Raw genomic sequence first — 18,816 nt, 5'->3', positions numbered from 1 at the left:
TAAGCGCAACCCATGCTTTAAAATGTATGTAATGGTGCAGATCAGTTTATGTGTAAATAAAATTCCCAGTTTAACCCGTAACTTGTGTAGTGTTTCATTCAAGGGGTACGTGGGCAATAGTCCAGGATTCACTCAAATTATCTGACAAAAACCATGGAAACCAGGGAAATTCATAAAGTGCTATACCCTACAACAGGAAGTGATGTTGCCACATCTGTGATGTAATGTTTGCATTTTCCCTCATTGTGAGAGCAGACAGAGTTGGAAGGGGGGAGGTTTTGGGCAACTTACAGAGAATTCTGTAGGGAATTGGTAGACACTGCAGAACTCAACTCATAACACCAATATCTATGCAAGGTGTTGGTTTTTTAACTATGTCTAAATGTCTGCAAATATAGAAAACCTTCTTTTGACATAACATTTGACATTTTGACACAAAATTGATATCTTTTTTATAATTTGTAAAACCACAGGTATGCCAGTATATATACTCTTATATTATCCATTCTAACTTGTATGGTCTGATCTCATTATGTATTTATTTAATTTGCATCCTACTCACATCCTCACAAGCAGGGCTCTGGGTGGGTTTCAACAATATATACATCATATAGACATAATACAATTTAAAGTTATTTACAGCATTAATAAAGACTATAAAACCTGATATTTTCTCACCTAACAATTAATCTATTAGAACAAAATAGGAGTCGATTGCACCTTTAAGACCAACTTAGTTTTATTCAGAATGTAAGCTTTCGTGTGCATGCACACTTCTTCAGACATCTGAAGAAGTGTGCATGCACACGAAAGCTTAAGTTCTGAATAAAATTGAGATGGTCTTAAAGGTGCAATCGACTCCTATTTTGTTCTACTACTTCAGACCAACATGGCTGCCTATTTGAATTAATCTATTATAACAGGTGGTGTTTCAGTCTACCAGTAACAGTTAGAGCAGTCAATCTAAAATTCTGTTTAACAGCAAAAAAGAAAAAAGGACAGAATCAAGATATGGATGGAGTAAAAAAAAATGGGGAGGGAAAGGAGAGGGGAGAAAAAGGGAAGGAGAGTGGGAGGCCAAGTGATCACTCTAACCATTTTTTTTTGACCATATGTAAGATGGAACACCTCCATCTTACAGCCCTGCAGAATTGAATCAGGTTCCTCAGGGTCTGGGTCTCAATAGAGATAGTTCCACCAGGTTGGGACCAGGACCAAAAGTGGCAGCCAGATCACTCTTGTGCCAGGGACTACCAGTCCAAATTGGTACTCCATCAAAGGTCAGAAGCCCTGATCCACTCAAGCTTTTTCACTCAACTTCATCTATTTCCCTCCAATCCACATCCCATAAGAATTTTGTACATATAAGCCATAATCCCCAGCATAGCCTTTTTGCTGGTCAAAAGGGAGGGGGAACTCTTTCCCTTTCGAAAAACTGGTTGGATCCAATTCAATGAAACCATCTACCAGTTATATGCTCATTCATGCATTATGAAGAGTGCGGATGCTCAGGTATGCATCTAATATTCTGCATCTTTACTCTTACATGGGTTTTCTAGTGTTATTTATTGAGTGTCTTGTTCCAACTCACTTAGTCTGAAATAAAAGAAAGAAACCCTCAATAGACAGTTTAAGATGTATATATAATCACAACCCAAACTAAAATTTGATCTCTGTAGAAATAATCAAAGATTTCACAGTGTGCTGGTTGCCAGTGTTCAAGAGATTCCCAGAGCAATTCATAGAGACTTGCCCAGGGACTGTACACTCCCCTGGATTATTTTAACAGAGGTGATCACTCTTATTTTATTTATTTATTTATTTATTTGATTTATATCCCGCCCTCCCCCCCAAGGCAGGCTCAGGGCAGCTCACAACATAAATCATAATAACAATTAAAACAATTATATTATAAAATCACAATTCTACAGTTTAAAACAATTCAAATAGTTTTGGTGCTAATCTCATCAGATATTGTATATTTCCAGTGGCAACGGCATTTCTCCAGATTCCTATGATGTAGGCTGTACATCAATTAAAAGCCATCTGGAAGAGAGCAGTCTTGCAGGACCTGCAGAAATGAGCAAAGTCCCGTAAGGCCTCACCTCCTCTGGAAATTGGTTCCACCAGTGGGGGGTTGCCACTGAGAAGACCTGCTCTCTGGTGGCCTTTAGTTTGGCCTCCTTCGGCCCAGGGATTACTAATAGATTTTACAATCCAGATCGAAGTACCCTCTGGTGAACATGTGGGGAGAGACAGTCCCTAAGGTAGGCAGGTCCTAGACCATACAGGGCTTTAAAGGTAATAACCAGCACCTTGTAACGAATCCGGTACACTATTGGCAGCCAGTGCAGTTCCCACAATGCTCCCACCTGGGAAGTCCCAATAGCAGCCTGGCCGCCACATTCTGCACTAGCTGTAGTTTCCAGGTTCGGCACAGGGGCAGCGCAAGTATATATATATATATATATATATATATATATATATATACACACACACACACACACACACACACACACACACTGTGGCTAATACCTTTAAAGCCCTATATGGCCAAGGACCTGCCTACCATAGAGAGGCGGTCCCTAAGGTAGGCAGGTCCTCGGCCATATAGGGCTTTAAAGGTATTAGCCACAGTGTGTATGTATATCTATCTATCTATCTATCTATCTATCTATCTATCTATCTATCTATCTATCTATCTATCTATCTATCTATCTATCTATACACACACACACACACACACACACACACTGTGGCTAATACCTTTAAAGCCCTATATGGCCAAGGACCTGCCTACCATAGAGAGGCGGTCCCTAAGGTAGGCAGGTCCTCGGCCATATAGGGCTTTAAAGGTATTAGCCACAGTGTGTATGTATATCTATCTATCTATCTATCTATCTATCTATCTATCTATCTATCTATCTATCTATCTATCTATCTATCATCTATCTATCATCTATCTATCTATGTGTGTGTATGTATATGTGTGTGTGTGTGTGTATACACACACACACACATATTGGCCACTGTGTGACACAGAGTGTTGGACTGGATGGGCCATTGGCCTGATCCAACATGGCTTCTCTTATGTTCTTATGTTTGTGAGGGGGAAAATCTTAATGTGAAATTATCAATATTATCAAATGATTAATATGTTATCAATAGTGTCAGATTATCCAGAGGGGATTGGAGAAACCTATGGAGCAGAGGTCCATCAGTGGCTATTAGCCACAGCATAATATGTGTGTGTATGTGTGTATATGTATGTATGCATAAGTGTGTGTGTGTGTATATATATACACACACACACAAACATATATTGGCCACTGTGTGACACAGAGTGTTGGATTGGATGGGCCATTGGCCTGATCCAACATGGCTTCTCTTATGTTCTTATGTTAAGTAGAGAACATTACAGTAGTCCAACCTCAAGGTGACCATAACATGGTTCACTGTTGCCAGGTTGTCACGCTTCAGGAAGGGGACCAACTGCCTCATCACCATAGATGGAAGAAGGAGGATTTGGCAGTGGCTGCTATCTGGGCCTCCATTGTCAGGGCAAGCTTCAGCAGCACCCCCAAGCTCTTGACCTTGTGCGCCATTGTCAGTGGCGCATCGTCAAATGCTGGTAAGGGAATTTCCCTGGCCAGACCGCAACGACTCAGGTAAAGGACCTCTGTCTTTGCTGGATTCAACTTCAATTGACTCAGCCTGAACCAACATGCCACAGCTTGCAGCACCAGATCCAGATTTTCTGGGATGCAGTCAGGCCGTCCGTCCATCAGTAGATAGAGCTGGGTGTCATCAGCATACTGGTGGCAACCCAATCCATACCTCCAGACAATCTGGGCAAGGGGGCGCATAGAGATGCTAAACAACATTGGAGAGAGCACTGCCCCCTGAGGCACCCCACAATTAAGTGCGTGCCTCTGGAACAATTCTCCCCCAATCACCACCCTTTGTCCCTGACCATCAAGGAAAGAGGAAAGCCATTGCAAGGCCAACCCCTGTATCCCTGCATCAGCGAGGTGGCAGATCAGCAACTGATGGCCTACCGTATCGAATGCAGCCGATAGATCTAACAGCATAAGTACCACCCTCCTTACCCTAACCTAAAGAGATTCATGCACGCCCGAGCGCTGATCGACTCAGGGTGTAACAGGGACCTAATCACCCCCCGCCTAGTTGAGGCGTTGGGATTAGCCACCTCGCCCCTGCCACAACCGATGCAGTTCCAGCAGATGGACGGGGGTCCCATGAGGGGGGAGCCATGTACTTTAGAGACTCAGGCGGTCCCGGTAGGAACCGAGGAGCATTGGGGGATTGAGACTTTCGTAATTGCCCCCTCTTGCTCTTTCGACGTGGTGGTAGGCTCGGCTTGGCTCGCCCGCCACCAACCAGACATAAGGTGGGAGGAACAAATCGTCCGGTTCCCGGATTGGAGGTGTGAGCACCACCACTGGCGCCCCGAATGGGGGCCGCACGCTCCCCCCCAAAACATGCGGGCTTGCCTCACACTCGAGGAAGTCGCCTCAATCCCCAAGGAGTACCGGGATCTAAGGCTAGCATTTAGCGAGAAAGAAGCGGACGAGCTACCGCCCCACCGCCCTACGGACTGTGCCATTGAGCTGATCCCAGGGCAGCAGCTTCCCAAGGCGAAACTGTACTCCATGGGTTGGGCGGAGAAAGCTGAACTCCGAAAGTTTTTGGACAAGAATCTTAAGCGCGGCTTCATACGACCGGCCACAGCCCCCCATGCCGCCCCCGTCCTCTTCAGAAAGAAAAAGGACGGGTCTCTTAGACTTTGCACAGATTTTCGTGCGATAAACGGGATTTCCATGTCCAACGCCTACCCGATCCCGTTGATAAAGGATCTGTTGAACACCGTAGCAAAGGGAAAAGTATTTACCAAGCTTGATCTCCGAGACGCGTACTTCCGCGTCCGCATCAAGGAGGGGGACGAGTGGAAGACAGCCTTCAACACCCCTCTGGGACAGTTTGAGTACCTAGTTATGCCCTTTGGACTGCAAGGGGCCCCTGGTGTATTCATGAACTTTATCAATGAAGTGCTACGGGACTTCCTTTTTAAGGGGGTGGTGGTGTACCTTGATGACATCATTATCTATTCACAAGATCTGAAGTCTCATGTGCCCCTGGTCAGAAAAGTGTTAAGCACCCTTTGCAAACACAAACTGTATGCCAAATTGTCGAAATGCGAGTTTCACAAGACCGAACTGGACTACTTGGGTTTCCGGGTGTCGGGGGAGGGATTGTCTATGGACCCCGCAAAGGTCCAAGCGGTACTAGACTGGGAGCCCCCTCGAACCCGCAAACAATTACAAAGTTTTATCGGGTTCGCTAACTTTTATCGCGACTTCATTAAGGGGTTCGCTACAGTCATGCTCCCCCTCACAGAACTCCTCAAAACCAAAGGGAAGGGTGACGAGGCGAAAAAACCAGGCGCGCGCCTAACGTGGACGCCTGACTGCCAAAAAGCTTTCACTGAACTGAAACGCCTCTTCACATCCGAACCCGTGTTGGCTCATCCCGATGAACTGAAACCCTTCGTGGTCCAATGCGACGCCTCCGACGCCGCAGTGGGAGCCATATTAATGCAGAGAGGGGAAAATGGGGTGCTCCGACCCTGTGCCTATATCTCAAGGAAATTTTCCAATGAACAGAGAAATTGGTCGGTCTGGGACAAGGAGGCGTTCGCAGTCATGTTTGCCCTAAAAACCTGGCGCTCCTGGCTTGAGGGAGCGAGAGTCCCCTTTGAAATCTGGACCGATCATAAAAACCTTGAAGCCCTCACCGGGCGCCGCAAAATGACTGCAAAACAAATCCGGTGGGCAGGCTTCTTTGCTAAATTTGACTTTGTGCTGAAACACATCCCAGGCTCAAAGAACTTTTTAGCAGACGCCCTCTCTCGCATGCCACAACACGACAGTCTCCGGGAGGAGGTAGTGGACTCGCTAATTTCCCCCTCAGCCATCTCAGGGGGGGTCACTACCCGCTCCGGCAAGCAGACCGGCCCTCCGGATTCAGACCTGCTACCTCGATTCCTCTCAGAATATAACCAGGAGGCTGACCGCCCACCTAACTTGGTTAAAGCCGAAAACGGGCTCTGGCTGCACAATGAAAAAATCTATGTGCCCACTCCCCTCAGAAAGGAAGTCTTGGAACGCTGCCACTCGAGCCGCCTGGCCGGCCACTTTGGCTATGTCAAAACCCTCAACTTGCTCACCCGCCAGTTCTGGTGGCCAAAAATTAAAAAAGATGTGTCAGAATTTGTTCTTTCATGTCCCACCTGCCTCATGGCAAAACGAAGGGGGGGTAAACCCCCGGGCCACCTGGTTCCCCTCCCTACGGCCACCCGGCCTTGGTCGGTAGTCTCCATGGACTTCATTGTCGAACTCCCACCTTCACAAGGCAAAACAGTCATCCTGGTCGTAGTCGACACATTTTCAAAGCAAGCCCACTTCATCCCGTGCAAACAGCTACCCACGGCCAAAAAACTCGCCCAGCTCTTTTTCACCCACATTGTACGCCTACACTCATTCCCAGACAAGGTCATTAGTGACCGCGGGACGCAGTTCGTTGCCAACTTCTGGCGGGAGTTCTGCAAACTCGCTGGCATCGAGCAAGGACTAAGCTCTGCCTACCACCCCCAGTCGGACGGACAGACGGAGAGGGTTAATGGTCTTCTGGAACAGTACCTCCGCTGTTTCATTAATTTCCAACAGTCCAACTGGGTGGATCTCCTCCCTTTCGCAGAATATGGCTACAACAATAGCCTCCATAGCTCGACCAAAACCTCCCCCTTCCAAATTATCAATGGTTACGAGGGCAAGCCGTTTCCCACACTCGCCCTCCCTGCCAGCCCGTCCGAACCCACATCCTGCCAACAATGGTGGGAGGGCCTTCGTGAAGGCTGGAAGGGTATTCAGGAAAACCTGGAGGAAGCGAAAAAAGCCTACAAAAAGCAGTTTGACAAAAAACACTCCCCAGAGTGGGACCTCAAGGTGGGGGATACAGTTTTCCTATCGACAAAAAACCTTCCCCTTCCCCAGTCCTGCCGTAAACTCGCACTGAAGTTTCTTGGGCCTTTCAAAATAAAAAGGGTAATAAACAAAGTAACGGTGGAACTCGAACTACCCAAATCTCTAAGTAAGATCCATCCTGTTTTTCATTGCAGCTTGCTTCGGAAAGACCCTGGTGCTACGTCCTTCCATCCCAGGGCCCCACCGCCCCCTCCAACGACAGTGAGGGGTCAGAGTCACCATGAAGTCCAGGAGATCCTGGACTCCAAAGTCAAACGGGGGAAACTGTATTATTTGATCAGGTGGAAGCACTTCCCCCCGAGCTGTGACGAGTGGGTCGAGTCTCAGAACGTAGCTGCGCCGCAACTGCTGAAAAAGTTTCACCTACTGTACCCGCACAAGCCCAAGGCTGGCCCCGCGGGAGGGGGCGCTTAGGGGGGGCAGTATGTCAGAACTTGTATCTTTACTGCTGGTTCCCTATAATGTGACCAATGCTGTATTGTACTTTTACTATGGCTTAGAGCTGCTTTGTTACTGAACCAAACTGACTCCATGTTGTAACCCTTGCTTGACCCAAAGTGCTTGAATAGTACTTAACCTTGCCCCACTGGTATCCAAAATATTTGGGGCTGTAGAATGAGTTATGTTATGTCTCTGCACATTCTCACACTGGGACCCTTTGAAGCCGAACGGCATGGCCTTCGGAGTAGGGAGGCATCCTCTCTACTGATAGTGATGGTGAGAAGACAGATGTGCCTGTAACGGTGTGAATTGTGGCTTTGTGAGATGTTTGCTTTACGTGTATAAAATTGAGCTGGTGCTGGCTCTCGCCATCACTGTTATCTTGCCTCTTCCAGTGCTTAGTTCTCTTCAATAAAATCCTAACTTTGTAACCAAGTATGGGATCCGTTTGAAGTTCTTAAGTTCTGACACCAAGCCGCCTCGATCCAGATGCTCCTGGAGATCATCTTGGGAGCTATCCTTCTGAGCTGTGATTAGTGCACAGGAGGTGAAGAAAAACATAAATCAAAACTTGAGCATCACAAAATTGCACTTCAGCTCTACAAAATATAAAAGAAATGGTGTGTACAAAATGTTACCAGATCAAGCAATCATTGAGTCTTCACTGAAGCTGAAGTCAAATGAGAGGTTAAATATGCGGTAGTTGCTGTTGCACTGCAAATTTAAACTGCAGGTTCAGACAGCAACATCTGCCGCTTGTGTTGGAGCCAGAGTAAATGCTTATCAAACCAAAATGGTGGAGAAGACAATGAGTGATATCACAAAGGCTACCATCTCAATTGTGTATGCATCAGTACAAGGGAGAACCAGGAATCAGTGCTACAGTAGAAGTAGTTAATCACATTGGGCCTACAAAAGGAAGGACAGTCTTGTGATGAAAAAGGCTGTTATGGATATTAAAAAAAATCCATACAATGAGGAGCTGACTGCCAACTTGCCTGAGAGTCTATGGAACATTTCACTGTAGGGGTCTCGACTCTTAGTCTAACGCTGCTAAGTCACAGCAGATTGATATTATTTTTAATTCTCCATATTATAAAAAAAATATTTTATTGAAAGAATGACAAACTAAGATGTGCTTAAAGCAGGGCCGGATCTAGGGGGGTGCTTGCCCTAGGCACCGACGGAGGGGGGGCTCCAAATTGGATATGGAGTCCATTGTATTCTATGGGACTATAAAATAGAATGGCCCATAAGGAGGCGCCATTTTTTAATCCCCCCCCTTCAAAAAAAATGTAGATTCGGTCCTGGCTTAAAGTCACTAAGTAAATTGCAACTTGTTGTATCCTTTATTACTGTTCACTTTCATTTAACTTTGTCTTTATTAACCTGAACCATTCATCTTTCTGCTGCAAATGTCCATAACAATACTAAAACTTTTTTACCTCCGTATTTTTTTAATCTCCCATCCAATTCTGACTTTCACATTTGTTTGTACTGTTGTGCATGTTTTTGAAGTGAAAAGTCTTTCAAAATACTTCCAGACCTCTTTAAAATGTGTGTCTTCAGCCTAAAGCTACACACATCCTACAGATTTTGAAAGAGTGTTTTGTCCTTCTGCAGAACATATTTTTTTCATCCCTTATGCAACAGACTTTTCACAGCCTTCTTAACCTCTTTGTTTCTTAGGGTATAAATGAAAGGATTCAGCAGTGGAGTCACAATTGTATTTAGGATAGTCACTACTTTGGTGATTTCTAAAGAAGTCTGCTTATATGGCTTAACAAAAAGAAAGATGGTGGATCCATACCAAATAACTACAACAGCAAGATGGGAAGAGCATGTGGAAAAGGCCTTCTGCTGTCCTTTGGCAGAAGACATTCGTAGAATGGTAGATATGATGCATATGTAGGAAAGAAGGGTTATCAAACAGGAGCCCAAGATTACAAAGAAATAATAAAATCTGCCAATTCAATGGCATAGGTGTCTGTGCAGGAAAGAATTATCCATGAATCAATGTTACACAAGAAATGGTTAATCACATTGGACCCACAAAAGGATAACCTTGAGATCAGAATTGCTGGTATACAAATAACAAGGAATCCACACAGCCAAGAGGCAACTGCCAGCTTGCCAGAAAGGCTAATGTCCATAATGGTGCTATAATGCAATGGGAAACATATAGCCAAATATCGGTCATAGGCCATGACAGCAAGCAGGAAATACTCTGGGCATCCAAAGGCAAATATTAAGTACATCTGTAGATTGCAGCCAGCTAAAGAGATGCTTCTGCTACTCCCCAGAATGATTCCAAGGGTCTTAGGAATGATCACAGTGGTGTACCATATCTCCAGGAAAGAGAGATTACAAAGGAAGAAGTACATGGGAGAATGGAGACATTGTTGTATTATTACTAGGATTATGATGGGCATGTTTCCCAAAATTGTCAAGAGGTACATGATAAGAAAGAGTGTGAAGATAAACATCTGTAAAGATAGGGATCCAGGGATGCCAAGAAGAATGAACTCCATCACTCTTGTTTCATTTTCTCTTCTTTGAATAGTCAATTTCATCTTGCCTGTTTTATCTGCTGAGACAAAATTTTGATTTAAACATTCAGAAGTCCTACTTTAATTCAAGAACTTGCGGCTTCCATTATAAAGGTGGAACAAAGCAGTCACTGACATGAACTCCCTGTTGGAGAAGCACCATGATGAGTTAATTTTTTTTTCTTGCACTTTTTCATGAACCATCTTAGAGAAATGTAAAGTGAATTAGAACAGAGTCTCTTTCCGTTTTTTTGTCATGTAACTGAAATCACCACAACCATAATCATCATGGTAGTTCATTCATTCAATTTTAACACAGTCAACAATCAGCACAACTCAGAAAAAATTTACAAAAGCTAAAAAAATAAAGCTAAAATACTTACAAGTATTTGAACATTGCATAAGATAACAGTGGGAAGTTATATAAAATAGCAATTGAAATTTGGCTTCAGAACATAATATATCGTTGCAAACTTTACATGCAATTGAAAAGAACCTTGCACAAGGACCTGTAATCTGTGGGTTCACTCTCATAGGAAACTTCTTAGTGATCTCAAAATTAGAAAGACTGAAATGGCCCTGAAATCTACTTATTAAGGGTCTAATTACCTTGCCAGTATCTCCTGGTAAATTGGCATGAAAGGAGAACATGTTCAACAGTTTCGATGGCCCCTACTCCACAAGGGCAGACCCTCTCATTCGTAGGGATCTTTCTAAATTTCCCCTCTAAAACTGCAGAGGGGAGTGAATGCCATCTAGCTAGGGGAAAGGCTCTATGATGAACAGGGGATTCCAGGGATGAGAGATATTCTGCTGGTGTTTCAATGTATCTAGAATTATCTGGTGCCAGAAAATTTGGCACTTCACTGAGATCTCATTGCCATTCGGTATCAAGCACCCTCTGTCTGGTGATGGCTTTTGCCTGGTCTACACCTATATTTAGGAGAGAGTGTGGGGAAAGACATAGACTCATCAATTTATTGTAGACAGCTGTTAACCAAGAAGAATGAAAGCCATCCTGAAGGACTAATGTTGGCAATCCTTGGGGGCAATAATTTAGCATAAGCCATTCCAAATTAATAGAGGCTAGGGTTGCCCTGGCTTCTATTTTAATCAAGCCAGATTCTAAGCTTTAACTTGCATTGGAAACACATCTGGGAAGTCATAAAAGTGCCCTTATAAACTTTGATTCCACTAATTCCAAGGGAGCAAAGAAAGAGGATGATGGGCCTATTATTGTTCCATATAAGAGCTGGGCTGGGGTTTTAGCCTGGAATAGCTTGAGTGTAGCAGGAACAAATTGCCCTCCTCTAATTTGGAAAAATGATATTAAGGCCTGGGCTGATTTTTGGCCAACTGTAGCCACATGCTCATGGCGGGCATTCCATGAACCTGAAGATTGTTATAACACCCTGAGATATTTAAACTTCTCTATCTGCTCAATCCTGTGCCCCTTGATAAACCAGACCCTCTTTTTAGTTCTTCCCAAAATACATGATTTTTGTTTTTTGGTAATTAATTACCAGCTGATTCTCATCACAGAAGATGCCTGAAGTGCTCTTCTGAGCCCCACAGGTGTTCTAGAGAGTAGTACTGTGTCATCAGCATATAGGAGTGCAGGGACCTTTCTATTAGCTAGAGTAGGGGAGTGATAGGAAGTGTTATTTAGGCTACTAATCATATCATTGATATAAAAGATGAATAAAGGTGCCAGGACACTGTTAGTATTGGGTCTGCCTTTACACAGTTTGACAGCTATAATATGACAGCAGGTGATCTAGCTGGCAGGCTAGGTCACAGTGACCTTATCTACAAGCCGGTTCTAGCCGGTAAAGGACAGGTGGAAAGTACCTGCTGAGTCAGCATGACTGTGGACTGCCAGGATTGGCTGATGGAACTATATATGGACTGCACTACCAGTGCACAGGTCTCTCTTTGAGTCACATGCTGGCGGAGCACTTTGATCCTAAGGTTGATGTATAGACCTGCACTAGTGAACACATTGTATATATTCTGTAAATACACTGTTTTAGCACAAGCTGCAGGTGTCTGGCTCACTTCTTTACTGGGGCTCACCATTGTACATATCACACCGCGCACTCTGCAAACACCCACACCGACAGGGTTATGGGCCCAGTGCGGTTCCGCTGTGTGGAGGAGCGATGTGAGTGTTGAGCTGACCGAGAGTTGTGAAGGAGCTGGAGGCGAGGAACGCCATGGAGGACAAAGCTACCAGCTATCTCAGTTCGAGAGCCAGGGGGAGGACGGCAGCCAGCTGTTTGGAGTGTCACTATTATGTATAAAGAGACAGCTTATAGCATGTGCTGCAAAACAGAAAGTAGATCTGAGAGGCTTAGATGATCTACCTGACAGCAGGTGGCTGGCTGCCAGAAGTCTTATATCAGCCAGCAGAGTCAGCATGACACAGCAAGTTGCTGATTGGCTGTCCCATGTATAAATGTACAGAGCAACAGTGGTGATTGTGGGTTTATGGAGTTGGAGTGCAGCGGAGCATATTGTCAGTCAGGAGAGTGAGTTGGTGTAAATAAATGTATATAGTGGTTTTACAGCTACTGTGTACAGCCTTCATTCTTGCGTCGCTAAGCATCACCCTCTTGGTCTCTCTACGCGCATCGACAGGGTTATGGGCCCAGCACGCTTCCGCTGCGCCTAGAACCTGAGACCTGTGAGAGAGGTGGTAGAGGAAGGACGCTGACATGCTCCAGAGGCTGTCTAGGAGGTGAGACCAGCAGTGGCTGAAAGGAGTCTGAGCAGGATGGCTACAGCAGCAGCTACTGTGCTGGTGGAGAAGCTCACCACTACCAACTACAACACCTGGTCGCTGAGGTTAGAGCATTTCCTGAAGAAAGAGGGGCTTTGGGACTGTGTGTCAGCTCCTCCAGCTAATCCCACAGCGGCAGAGGCCGTCAAGGATCAAAAAGCTCTAGCCACCATCATCCTAAGTGTTGCAGACGACCAGCTGGTGCATGTCCGTGGGCACCAGAAAGCAAAGGAGGCTTGGGAAGCTCTCAAGGCTGTGTATGTGCAGAAGTCAGCGGGCACGCTGATATCCCAATGGAGGAGGCTCTACAGGAAACGTATGCTGGCCGGGGAGTCGATGAGGGACCACCTCGACGGTATGTCTAATTGTTTCCAGGACCTTGAAGCAAGAGGGAAGGCCGTGGCTGAGGAAGATAAGGTGAACATCTTATTAAGCTCTCTGGATGAGAGATATGACATGCTGGTGTTAGCATTTGAAGGGCAGGATGCTGATAAGCTAACTTTGCCTTATGTGACCGGCAAACTCCTGGCTGAAGAGCAGAGGCAGCTGGAAAGCAAGAGAGAGCAGACTCGAGCCAAGGAAAAAGAGAAGCCGAGGTCTGTCGGGGCTGGTTCCAGCTGGCAAGCCAAAGAGGAGGAAAAAGCCTTACAGGTGCGGAGGAGGCGCTGCTATCTGTGTAATCAGCTCGGACATTTGAAAAGATTTTGTCCTCAGCAGCAACAGAGAAAGAGCCGGCAGCAGTCTTCAAGGACTCCCCAGGTGACTCTATGTCACGGCTGGGGCCGGGTCAGGCAAAGTCCAGAGGCAGGCCGAGGTCTGTAGCCAGCAAGCAGGAGTGTCCGAGGTGCCAAATCCAAATCGCTGTGCAAGTATCGCAGGTCCGAGGTCCAGAAGCCGAGGTCAGGGAGTCCAGAAGTCAAAAGCCAAAGTCAGGGAGTCAGGAACCAAAGTCAAGCCGGAGTGGATGCTAGAACGTCAGGGAGATGACTAGTTGCTTCCACAAAGCCTCCTCCCAAAGCCCACAGCTATATAGCCCTCTGCTGGCTGTTGCCCATTTGGGCTAATTGCTGGCTCTGGGAGGCAGCCAGGATCCTGTTACAACTCAAGCATCCTTGCTCTTAGGAGGGCCAGAATCCTCTCAAAACTCAGGACTCAGAGAGCGTCTTGCTTGTGAGCGTGCCGCCCTCCTCCGATCCCTGAGGTCCTGACGGAGGCGGTCACGCACACGAGCCACCCGAGAGGGCGAGGCAGGGGGGCTGGGATCTTCTTCAGCAGGAGGCAGGGGTACTGGTGCAGGTGGCAGGGGTACAGTTTCCTTGGCAGACTCGTCTTCCTCTGCAGGGTCCCCAGCACCCATGACACTATCCCCCCCCCAGGGCCCCCCTCCGTCGAGGGACCTGGGAGGTCGGGGTGGTCGTTGTGGAACTGTTGCACCAAGTCCGGGGCATGAAGATTGTCCACAGGCTCCCAAGACCGGTCTTCTGGGCCGTATCCCTCCCAGTCCACAAGGTACTGGAGGCCTCCGCGATGGTACCGGGAGTCCAGGATCTGGCGCACCTCGTATTCTTCCTCGTCATCCACCAACACCGGTGGTGGCGGCGGTGGGCAAGGAGGCCGAGCTGGGTCAGGGGGTGCAGCTGGAACAAGGAGGGAGCGATGGAACACAGGGTGAATGCGGAGGTGAGGTGGCAACTGGAGCCTGAAAGCAACGGGGTTTATTTGGTCCATGACGGGGTAGGGTCCGATGAACCGCGCATCCAGCTTGTGAGACCGACCAGGCCGGCGCAGGTAGCGAGTCGAGAGCCACACCTGATCCCCCGGCTGGACTGGGGGGCATTCCTGCCTCTTCCGGTCCGCAGCCAGTTTATAGGCTTCCTTGGCCCGCTGTAGCTGCTCTCGGAGCAAGTCTTGGCTGGCGCGGAGTTCTTGCAGGTAGGCCTCGACGGCGGGGACATTCGTGGGTGGCAGGATCGCCGGGAAGAACCGAGGGTGGTAGCCGTAGGTTGCAGCAAACGGGGTCATTTGGGTAGACGAGTGGACCGCGTTGTTGTATGCAAACTCCGCTAGAGGCAACAGAGTGGTCCAGTCGTCCTGCTGGTAGCAGGTGTAGCAGCGGAGATATTGCTCTAGCGTGGCATTGGTGCGCTCTGTCTGACCATCTGTCTGCGGTGGTAGGCTGAGGACAGGTGCACTCGAGTACCCAGGCTGGAATGGAGGGCTTGCCAGAACCGAGAGGAGAACTGGGGTCCCCGGTCTGAGATCAGGTGGGCTGGGAGTCCGTGCAGACGAAAGATGTGTTACAGGTAGAGCTGAGCTGTCTCCTGAGCTGTGGGAAGTTTCGGGCACGGAATGAAGTGGGCCATCTTGGTAAATAGGTCGACGACCACCAAGATGCAAGTCTGACCTTTGGATCGTGGGAGTTCCGTGATGAAGTCCATCGAGATGGTATCCCAGGGTCTTGAGGGTGCGGGCAAGGGCTGTAACAACCCCGAGGGTTTGACCGGGACGTCTTTGGCCCGCCGACAGACGTCACAGGAGCTGACATAACGGGCAACATCGGAGCGAACTCGTGGCCACCAGAATTCTCGCGTCAGCAAGTGGGTGGTCTTATGCTGTCCGAAGTGCCCGGCGGGCAACGAGTCGTGGGTCAGGCGTAGCACTTCTGCCCGTAAGGGCCCGGGTGGCACATAGAGGCATTCGCGGTGTAGCAAGAGACCGCCTCGAGTCGTGAACTCGCCTGCCGAGTCATCTTGGAGGGCCTGGAGGTGTTGCTGGACCCAGGGATCATTGGCCTGGCTAGCACGAATGTCCTCCACGAGTGTGGGTGAAGTGGAGGTGGCTGCAAACACTGAGGGCGGCAGGATGGGAGCAGCGGGCGCGGCCTCAGTTGAAGCAGGGGCGTATTCCGGTTTCCGGGAGAGTGCATCTGCTTTCCGGTTCTGGGTATGGGGGATGTAGGAGATCTGGAAGTCAAAGCGAGAGAAGAATAGGGACCACCGGATCTGGCGCTGGTTGAGACGGCGGGTGGTCTGGAGGTGCTCTAAGTTCCGGTGGTCGGTGAGCACTTGAACAGGGTGGCGAGCCCCTTCGAGGTAATGCCTCCAAACCTCAAAAGCCGCCTTGATCGCGAGCAACTCTCTCTCCCAGATGGTGTAGTTCTTCTCCGCAGTGGTGAGCTGGCGCGAGTAATAGGTGCAGGGCTGGAGTGGCTGAGACGGCTCCTCGCGCTGGGACAGCACTGCTCCCAGGGCCACGTTGGAGGCATCAGCTTCCACTGTAAAGGGAAGCTGGGGGTCAGGGTATCTCAGGAGTGGCCCAGTGGCAAAACGGGTCTTCAGAGTGGAGAAGGCATTATCGGCCTCTGGGGACCAGTGGAAAGGTTCTTTGGGGCGGAGTAGTTGAGTCAGGGGCGTGGTCAGAGATGCATAGGCCGGGATGAATTGCCGATAGTAATTGGCGAAACCAAGGAACTGCTGCAGGTCTTTGCGATTCTGAGGGGCCTGCCAGGTCAGGACCGCTTCCACTTTTTTCGGGTCCATGAGGATTCCCTGCGGTGACACAATGTGACCAAGGAACTCGACAGAGCGCAGGTCAAAGTCGCACTTCTCCAGCTTGGCGTAGAGGCCATGGGCTCGTAGGCGCTGCAGGACCTGGCGGACGTGCTCGGCGTGCTGGGCAGGATTGCGGGAGTAGATTAGGTTGTCATCCAGGTATATGATCGCGAAGCGGTCGAGCAGGTCCCGGAATACATCATTCATGAACCTCTGGAAGACAGCGGGGGCGTTGGTCAATCCGAAGGGCATCACCAGGTGCTCGTACTGCCCGTATCGGGTCCCAAACGCGGTCTTCCATTCATCTCCGGGCCGTATGCGCACCAAATTGTACGCTCCGCGGAGGTCCAGCTTGGTGTAGATTTGGGCCCCCTTTAAACGATCCAAGAGTTCAGGGATCAGTGGTAGAGGGTACCGGTTGCGGATGGTGATCTTGTTCATGGCCCGGTAGTCATTGCACAGCCGGAGCTCCCCACTTTTCTTCTTCACGAAGAGGACTGGGGCAGACAGGGGAGAAGTTGAGGGTCGGATGAATCCGCGTTTCAGGTTCTTGTCCAGGTAGTCTCGCAAAGCTGCCAACTCAGGCTCCGACATTGGGTACAGACGCCCCACCGGGAGTGGTGCCCCAGGTACCAAATCAATGGCACAGTCATAGGGTCGGTGAGGGGGAAGCTGATCCGCTCCTGTCTCCTCAAAGACATCGGCGAAATCCGCATACTTCTGAGGGAGCTGAGGACCACCACTCGGGATGCCGGCTGCTAGAGTGGTGGGAGGGGTCAGATGGGGGCATGGGTCTCGGAAGCGTAGTTCCTGCTGGGCCCAGTCCACGATGGGGTTGTGCAGCTTCAGCCAGGAAAGGCCTAGAATCAGCGGGAACCGAGGCATGCGGGCGACATCAAACTGCAGCTGTTCTTGGTGCTGCTGGACGTGGAAGGTGATGGGACAGGTCTCCTGGGTGACGGGGCCAGAACGGAGGAGGCGCCCGTCAATAGCCTCCACCAGTGTTGGAGTCTCTTTTGGCTGCACTGGAATCTGGTGCTGCTTCACAAAGGCAGCATCTACGAAACAGTGGGCCGCTCCCTAGTCCAGCATGGCATACACGAACAGCCAGCGTCCATCGGGCAGACGGAGTTTGACTGGTAGCAGGAATGGGCCCGGGGTATCAGCCTGTTGTTCGGAGGACCCAGCTAGTCGCCCCAGGCTGGAGGGTCCACTTACGCCTGGGGCTGGCCTTTTGGCGGCGGTGGCAATGTAGGTCCGGGTATCCGATGTTTAGCAGGGCAGCCAGAGGCATAGTGGCCTGCCGTGCCGCAGTAGAGGCACAGGTTCTGCGTGCGGCGTCTGGCCTTCTCTTCTGGAGTCAGGCGGGGTCGAGCAGCTCCAAGCTGCATAGGCTCACCCTCGTCTCTGGTACTAGCTGGGGATGGGAGAGGAGCCAAGTGGCATGGCGCAGGGAGCTGGCGCCCTCGGGTCTTGGCTTGGCGGCGACTTTCCAGGCGGCCATCGATGCGGAGGCAGAGGGTGATAAGTTCCTGGAGCGTGGGGGGCCGCTCCACCCTGGCCAGTTCGTCCAGGACTTCCTCTGCCACCCCCTCGGTAAACTGGTCCATCTGAGCAGCCTCATTCCACGCCAAGTCTTGGGCCAGGAGCTTGAATTCGGTGGCATACTGAGCCACCGAGGACTGGCCTTGTTTCAGGGCCCTGATTTTCCAGTTGGCTGTGGCTGCTTGGACTGGGTTGGAGAAGGCAGCAGACAGGTGGGCCTCAAACCCCTGGTAATCAGTCAGTAGGGGAGAGGACCCAACCAGTAGGGGTGTGGCCCACTTGGCCGCCTGCCCCTTTAACAGACTAATGATAAAACACACCTTTGTCTTGTCATTGGGGAAGTCCCGTGCTCTTAGTTCAAAGTACAGCTGACACTGTGCCAGGAAAGCAGGAAATTCTTCCACGGCACCCCCAAATCTGTCAGGTGGGGGAACTGGGCACTTGGCTGGAGCACTGGCCGCAGGTTGTTGCTGCAAGTGCACTACTGCCTGTGTTAGCTGCTGTACCTGGGCTTGGAGCGCAGCCAGTAGTTCGGTGGTTTCACTTGCTTCAGCCTCCATCCTGTGGAGTGGGTGTTTGTTGGTGGAAGCAATCTGTCACGGCTGGGGCCGGGTCAGGCAAAGTCCAGAGGCAGGCCGAGGTCTGTAGCCAGCAAGCAGGAGTGTCCGAGGTGCCAAATCCAAATCGCTGTGCAAGTATCGCAGGTCCGAGGTCCAGAAGCCGAGGTCAGGGAGTCCAGAAGTCAAAAGCCAAAGTCAGGGAGTCAGGAACCAAAGTCAAGCCGGAGTGGATGCTAGAACGTCAGGGAGATGACTAGTTGCTTCCACAAAGCCTCCTCCCAAAGCCCACAGCTATATAGCCCTCTGCTGGCTGTTGCCCATTTG

General features: G+C 49.3%; 1 protein-coding gene across 1 annotated transcript; it reads right to left on the bottom strand.

Moving 5' to 3' along the window:
• Positions 1-9,140: 9,140 nt before the first annotated feature.
• Positions 9,141-10,078, bottom strand: LOC132583483 (olfactory receptor 287-like). Its single transcript, XM_060255114.1, is given in 2 exon segments — positions 9,141-9,460; positions 9,463-10,078. Coding segments are annotated over 2 exon segments (936 nt in total).
• Between the last annotated feature and the right edge of the window lie 8,738 nt (positions 10,079-18,816).

Source organism: Heteronotia binoei, chromosome 15 (genome assembly GCF_032191835.1).
Source record: "Heteronotia binoei isolate CCM8104 ecotype False Entrance Well chromosome 15, APGP_CSIRO_Hbin_v1, whole genome shotgun sequence".
NCBI lineage: Eukaryota > Metazoa > Chordata > Lepidosauria > Squamata > Gekkonidae > Heteronotia > Heteronotia binoei.
Note: the sequence above shows the minus strand (reverse complement) of the source record. Positions and strands in the feature narration are given on the sequence as shown.